Genomic DNA, 7490 nt, shown 5'->3' on the forward strand with positions numbered 1-7490 from the left:
GATTTTCTTTATTCAAACCCCGCTGATTTTTAATTGATTACCCCTGATCTAAACTATACACCTAAACCCACCATCCTCACCTTGAAGCATGGTGGTGGCAGCATCATACTGTGGAGATGCTTTTTTTGGGTTGGCTCCAAATTGATTGATGAGGCCGAATACAAAGCTAGAGGCTGCATCAACCTTTCCCAGCAAGAATGCAACCCTCAGAAGATGAATGGGTGAAGCTAGTTTAGACATACATCAAACCTGGAGCTTTAGATACACTAAAGTATGAGCTGAATATATATATAACTATGTCAAGCTTTTACAAACTTAAAAAAGGTCTAAAGTTCATATTTTTGCAATTGTTCTTTATAAACTTTATCAAGGGTCCAGCTTTATGTTGAGCATTTCTATAAACATTGTTTCAGATTCTGACTCCACTGATTCGATGCAGAAGCAGCTGTTCTCCCATCAGGTAAACCCTCAAATTATGAAGAGTCTATTTACAATGTTAGTAAAATGTCTGAATTATAACCTGGGGTCTCTTTATTAACAGGAGATGTGGAGCCCCACTCATTCAGCATGGAACAGCCGGGCGCGATCAGTGGGCCGCAGGTCGTCGTAAGTCTCTCCTTCCTTTCAAAACCAATAGAAACCTTGAAATATTTCAATGACGGCTTTCCTTACATCTGTGTTGCAGTTTGCAGAGTGGATTTGCCCCAGAAGGTATTTCTTAACCTTCAGAACATTGAATTTGCTGTTTTAGTTTGTTTATGGAGTATGCTGAGATCAACATTTTATTATTTTATTTCTAATTTTCTTTTGTTTGCTGAAGTGAAGAGCTCCTCCTTCCAGTCCAGTGACAACATGTACCCACACTTTTCAGGTATCGACCTCATGAAGAAGATTAATGTTATTCAACCAGATATACATGCTTTTGTTTACCTTTTTTATTTTGTAGCTGTTCACCCTTTTTAGTTTATATAATTTATTATTTTAATGCCTTTACCTTTTTGTGTTTCTCTTTTTAGCCATGGAAAGAAACAATCTAATGAGACTGGCTCACAACATCCCCTTTACTCCTGTTTCTATTTTGGGTAACATCCTTAATTATTGTTAAAGCGCTTCTTTTTATCAAACAAAACCTTTTTTTTGTACCTTTCTCCGTTATTGAGCTTTTTCTTCAAATTTCTTCAGGAGGTGAAGAAGTGAGTGTGTTTTCTCTGACTGAGGTCTGCTCTGAAGCTGAATCTGGATCCAGCTCTGTCTCTTCCTGGTCCTCCCGAGGTCTGTCTGCAATGCTGAAGCCGCTTTCTAGTGAGGAGGGTTCCTTGGATGGGGGTCTCCGGCAAGGCTGCAGAGTGCTGTGTACCTGGGCAGAACAGGACGTGCTAAAGCCTGGTCAGATATATGTGGTCAAAGCCTTTAAGCCGGAGGTGATTCGTGCCTGGCAAAGGTACTTCCATGGCAGCACCGCATTGCAGCTCTGTTTAAGGGTACGTCTCCAAACCAAACCAAAGTGCTTTTTAAGCAAGAAATTGCCAAAATATTTATTTTACTTACCAATTTTTTTTAGGCTTTTTGATTTTTAACTCTGTGATCAATACCTTTAATCTCTTGAAGGAGATCCAGCAGCAGAGAGCGGCCCAAAAGATGATTAAGGTCTTTAACCAGATCAAACCCAAATACATAGATCACTCGCCAAGGTGTGTGAGCGTTCCTTTGTTCTCTGAAGGTGCTTGTTTGCGTGTTCTCACCTTTGCTTCCTCTCTGCTAGATTTCTAGATGTTTCCCTGGTCCTCTGGCACTCTAATGGACACTGGTTGACCATTGAGAGAAATCTAATAGGCAACTTCAGGAAATACAATAACAACACAGGGGAGGAGATCGCCCCCTGCTGTTCATTAGAGGAGGTGCTGTTGGCATTTTCCCATTGGACCTATGAGTATTCACGGAGAGAAATGCTGGTGCTGGACATACAAGGTAAGTGTTTCACTATTTCTGATATTTAGATCCATCTATGAATGCGTACGATTCTATTTGTTGTGGTTTTATCTCTTATTGTGCTGATGACAGGAGTGGGAGAGCAGCTGACGGATCCCACAGTCGTCATGGCAGATGACCAAAGGTACTCCGATCTAAAATGACTAACTGTGGTTTCAGAGTTCATGTTAGGGTTGGGGGAGAATTTTGATGCTCTTGTTGCCTATTTTGTAGCTGTAGCAGGGGTGAGATGCTCTTTGGTCCCGATAACCTTGGAGAAGTTGCCATCAGTGGCTTCCTGCAGAAGCACTCCTGTAACTCCTGTTGCCGCAGACTGGGCCTAAAAGGTCAGAAATGTCACACATTTCCAAATGTACGATGCTTTCAGGCAGGAAGCATCGTAGGAAAAATCTGAGCAAAAATGTTGTGATGTCCTGTTAAAACTCTTCCAGCAGGACAAATCTTAACATACAACCAGAGCTATAAAGTATTATTTAGATCAAAACAGATGCATTAGAAATCTACAATCAGAGTCTAGACCTGAATCTAAAAGATTTGTTGTAGAACATCACAGATTCTCTCCATTGAATATAACGAGCTAGCATAGCACTGAGACAGTTTATCCGAAATCAGTAAATATTTTGTTGTATCTTTCATATGAGCCGGCAGGTGAAATCGTCTGCTGAGGGGATGAGTATTTTGCCGCCTAAAATCAGATGATTGCTTTTGCCAGGGAGGTTATGTTTTTTGTTGGTTTATGCAACAGGATTACATGAAAAGTTATGAACGGATTTATATTGAGGTTTTTACCTGAGATGCACCTCATGCTAAAGAACGATACATTTTGGTGATGATACAGATCATATGTTTATGGTTTAGTTGTAAGTCACAGTATGGGGTAACATTTTTTTGCTCCTGCTTTGTAGACAGGAATTGAGATATAATAATTGATAATAATTATTTTTTTCCTTATTATTATGTGATTGCAAACTTGTGATTTTTTTTTTTCTCATTTTACTTACCTACTTAAATCATTATCAAGAAAATTGTACATTTACTTTGGGCAAAATATTCATCTCTTTGAATATTTATGCTTTTTTAAGGGACTAAAAGTGGGTTTGATGATGTTTAAATAACTTCAAAACCCGGTTTTCTTTCTGATTATGTTGTTTTACATAACTGCATTGATCCCTCTCACATAAGTGTGCATATGCCTATTCGAATGTCACCTCGGTGTCGTCACTCCTGAGGCCACGTTGGCTCAGAGAGAAATCCCCGACAACTTCAAATGAAGGAGGCACGCACCAGCAGCCAGCTAATTAAGCAGCGAGTCTTCGTTTATTTCTCTAACAACAGTAGCGTTTGAGGCATGGGGGTGGGCCCTGCTTTGTGCGTTGTGCTGTGCGGCCTTTGATTACGTATTAATCATGTCTTTGTGCTGGCAATGTGCTGCTGAGACATTAGCTTTGATTAGCTATTAATTAATGTCTCTGGGTAGACACGATACTGGCATCTAGAGGATAACTGCGTGGAAAGAAACTGCACTCGAAAACAAACAAGCCCAGCAAACAAACAGACGAAGGCAAACACTTAGACACAGTTGTTTTGATATTTCAAAGGTGCGTCGTGTTTGCTCTTCCTTTTTCTTGTGTCCTCTCCAAGATATCTCCCAACAAATCAAACCAAATTATTCATGCTGGATGCATGGACTTCCTCCCAGGCCTGTCAGTATTCTCTTTCTTGTGATAATCACTGTGTTATTGGAGTGGCGTGTCGCTAACTGATGTTTTCTGTTGTTCAGATTTAAGGAGGCTCCCGGGCAACTGCGAGAATAACAGCGATGTAGAGCAGACGTCGGGGAAGAAAGAAGGAGACGGCCATTAGAACGAGATGTAACTTTTGACCAAGGAAGGATGCAAGGGGGAAAAGAAACACAAATGCACTTATTCCAACAAAGATGTTTTTCTGAACAATATCAGCCTTTATTTGTTTACAATGTAAACTGCCTGATAAGAAGAGATAGGCGTCTGTCTTCAGAGGTTAAGTTTTTATCTGAACTTTCATAAAGCAAATAAACAGGAAGCTAAAAGGAATACCTACACTTTTGTATAGATTTTTTAAAAGGCTTTATCATTGAATTGTTGTAAACTCGCACTACGAGATTGTAGCTAGAATCTAAAATGAGACTGATCTGTGTTTTTTTGTAAGTAGAAAAAATAAAGGCAGAAATGCACCCATGAAATCTCATTTATTTTTTTTCTTCCCACAACAAAATGTCTACAAAAGCGATTAAAATATAGAATTTAACAAAAATCACTTCAGACCTTCACATTGTATTTACATCCCAAAGGAGGACTCACTGAGGTCCCTGCAAAGCTCTGAACCTCTCCCCAGTCTGGTCCTTCACTTCTGGCTGTGTGAGACTCCCTTTAATTACATACGCCTGCATGCAAATGTGCTCTCCTCATTGAGTGAGAACGGAGACTCTAGATGTGTTATTTATAGTGGAGCCAGATGTTCAGAGTCCAGCAGAGGCCCCAACAAGTAAAAAAAGAAAAGCATAAAATGTAAAAACAGTTCATTAGTGTAATCAAATACACATTTACCTCCCAGTTTCCTCCTTTTGTTTTTTTCTTTTGTATTGGTTTTCTCATGTAAACTCACACAGTAAAGCATCTAAGCCCCATACTGCCAATCCTTTCCGACCTCACTATCTATGGCACTTTGAAAAAAAAAATAATAAGTTTTAAATTGTTACTTTTAGATGTTTTCATCTTTTTGTCAGGTGTGTTTAAGAGTTTCTGCTACCCAGGTATCTTTCTTTTAGCTTCCAGGCACAGATTGACACTTTTTAGTTTTTATTGCTCTTGCTCAGATGCAAAAACAATCTGAAAAATAAATTAATAAATGAGAAAAAAAAACTCCAATTGCACAGACATTATAATGCATCAAGAAATTTTACAAAGCATTGTTAGAGCAAACCTTGCCGCACTCTTCTGCTTCTCTCTCGTACACACACAAGCTAAAACACATTTTCTTCATATAAAGGAGGAGGTATGGACTAGGTCTGAATAAGTCTGAAAATTTTTTCTTGTTCTAAATCAGCTGTAATAAAATGCAGCATGGACGGCTGCTGTTGTGCGCTTGCTGATGTCATTCTGTGTTGATGGAGCAGTAAAAGGCGCATGATGTGTCCAGACCCCCTCAAGCTGAACAGGCTGCTCCATAACATTCAGAATTGATACCCCCCCTCCCCTTCCCAGCAGATAAAGGGTTTCAAAAAGGCCCGTTTACAGAAGGTTGTTCATTTACTGGTTTGTAATCCACACATTCAGAAGGTGGGGAAAAAAAAAATTCCAATGACAAATTTCAAATTCATTCCATATAAATTAGAAATTTTATTTAGAAAAAAAAAATCAGCTTGTGAAAAAAAAAAAAGTTTTGAACTGACTAAAGAGATGTGAAATCTGCCCTAAACCCATAACCCACCATTTTTCAAAGGTCTCCCTCACATTATCGTGAGAGGAGGAAACACAAATAAGCCCCAGATATTTCATTGCAATGAAACGTCATGCAAATAGAACAGAACAACAATAGGCTAATAGTAATAGAAGAATAGTAGTCATAATAAGAACAATAATAATAGTAAATAGTAATAACATAAAAATAATCTTACAATGCAAACATGACAGTAGTAAATGCCTCCAGTTCTTATTGCTACAGTATTTAAACTTACAGTGTTGGTTACCACTTGTTCTTGCCAGCACATCACCATCCCTCCCACCCCGACTCATTATTCCCAGTTTCACCCCTATGATTCACAGTCTAACCAGGGAAAAACAAACAAGCTAAATAAATTCACAAAAATGATTCAGAGTTGGAATTCACTGTCCCTGGATCGCTGTCCCACCAGTGGACTTCACTCACTGTCCTGGGACCAGCAAACAAGAGCGTACAGTAATAACGAGCACAGTGACATCTCCTATAGACTTTTTTTATTTATTTAGGGAGTAGAAATTGCTCATCATAAACTCTGGGTCTCTACAATGATTCGGACAGTGAATTCACTCTCTACACACATACGGACAAACATACATACGTAGACATATATGCCTATGAAAGCCTTGTCTGGGTAGATTTTTTTTAAAAATCCTAAAAAGTAATTCTTTTAAAGTTTTTTTTTATTATTTCGGTAAGTTTTCAAAAATATTAAACCCTCTTTTAATGCAAAGTGAGAAAAAGAGCTGCTCCCTGAGAGATGCTGAGTAGTGCATCGAGTCTTAATGAGCAAGTGATTGTCTTTTAAAGTGACTAGCCTCTGATCCGTGGTGTCATTTGGGGGGGGGGGGGGGGACTGTGCTTTGAACAACAAGGACATTAATGGTGGAAAATTGGAATGTTGATTGACAAATGTTCTGGCATTTTACCCCCAATACATTAGAAACAAAGCAAACGAATAACAATGCAATGATTTCTGGTGTTCCTGATGCTGACGGATGGATTAAAAGCCTGACTGTGTTTCTGGTTATATCCCAAGATCCACTGAAGGATTTGGCCACTGTGCAAAAAACACCAATTTGCATGAGAAACCATTTAGAGTGCTTTAAAACACAAGATCTTAGCCCATTAATCATGGCATCTAAGGATGAATTGGGAAAAAAAGTTTAGCTAAGATTGTCTTCTTGTCCAACACATATTGATGAAGCGGGAATTAAATCAGGTGTGCTTCCAAAAGTTTTCATCTTTTGAATCCAAAAATTGACTAAAGTTAAATGGGGCCAAGACCTTACACTGAGAAGGAAGTTGTTATTTCTCAAGACCCCAACTTTGGAAAATCTGCTCTAACTGGTTCCTCTTTTTGGTCAGTGGCTCATGTTGATGTTGCTGAGATGCCTTACTGCTTATTAGGGCTCTGTTTTTACTCTAATGCAAGCAACTGATGTGTCCTCCTTTAAAACAAAATTAAACGAGATAATGGGGAGCTCCAGCCCAGTGTTTGCAAACACTAAATAGTGTTTTAAGTGCTACCCGTTGTGTAGAAAATGAACGATTGTCTAACTTTCTACATAAATGGCCGACGATAAAGCTCAGCTAGGTCTGGTGTTGAGATCAACGCCGACTGCATTTCTTGACATTTTCGGTATGTGATTTTAGCCACACTGAGCAGAGTTGGTGAGGGAATGCCTACCGTCTGTCATGATTGTGAGACATTGTCAATTAAGAGTAAATAATACAGTGCATCCTTAGGCTTGCTACCCTGTTTATAACAGCTCAGGAGAAGGGAAATGGAAAGTATTGACACCAGACATGCTGTTTGAAAGTTATTGCTCTCTAGAGAAAAGGGTCCCACATATACAGCCTGGGGGGAGTGGCTGATATCCATTGGCTGGATTGTGCAAATTGGACGGCGAGGGCATACAGCACCTATGTAGATTTTAGTGACTGTTTTTAATTCAAGTTTGTGTGGATTCTTTTCACATTTTAAGGATAATCACTACATGTGTAAAATGTCTCTGACTTAT

The 7490-nt window shown here is 39.1% G+C and overlaps 1 protein-coding gene across 7 annotated transcripts in view; it reads left to right on the top strand.

Annotated features, from left to right (window-relative positions):
- LOC107092757 (transient receptor potential cation channel subfamily M member 6-like) overlaps positions 1 to 4822 on the top strand; it is a 35799-nt gene extending 30977 nt beyond the window's left edge. For 2 of the 7 annotated variants that reach the window (XM_015387397.1, XM_015387395.1), the window contains exons 31-41: positions 414 to 460; positions 542 to 606; positions 686 to 711; positions 821 to 871; positions 1017 to 1082; positions 1183 to 1481; positions 1609 to 1691; positions 1763 to 1968; positions 2062 to 2113; positions 2203 to 2315; positions 3770 to 4822. In XM_015387397.1, the coding sequence (XP_015242883.1) occupies positions 414 to 460; positions 542 to 606; positions 686 to 711; positions 821 to 871; positions 1017 to 1082; positions 1183 to 1481; positions 1609 to 1691; positions 1763 to 1968; positions 2062 to 2113; positions 2203 to 2315; positions 3770 to 3852 (1091 nt within the window). In that variant the 3' untranslated portion in view covers positions 3853 to 4822. Of the gene's footprint in view, positions 1 to 413; positions 461 to 541; positions 607 to 685; positions 712 to 794; positions 872 to 1016; positions 1083 to 1182; positions 1482 to 1608; positions 1692 to 1762; positions 1969 to 2061; positions 2114 to 2202; positions 2316 to 3170; positions 3693 to 3769 lie in introns of those variants that run through there. The other 5 variants (XR_001481589.1, XM_015387396.1, XM_015387398.1 and 2 more) reach the window with 5 other exon arrangements.
- The last annotated feature ends 2668 nt before the right edge of the window (positions 4823 to 7490 follow it).

Source organism: Cyprinodon variegatus, unplaced genomic scaffold, assembly GCF_000732505.1.
Source record: "Cyprinodon variegatus isolate N-32 unplaced genomic scaffold, C_variegatus-1.0 Scaffold393, whole genome shotgun sequence".
Classification (NCBI taxonomy): domain Eukaryota; kingdom Metazoa; phylum Chordata; class Actinopteri; order Cyprinodontiformes; family Cyprinodontidae; genus Cyprinodon; species Cyprinodon variegatus.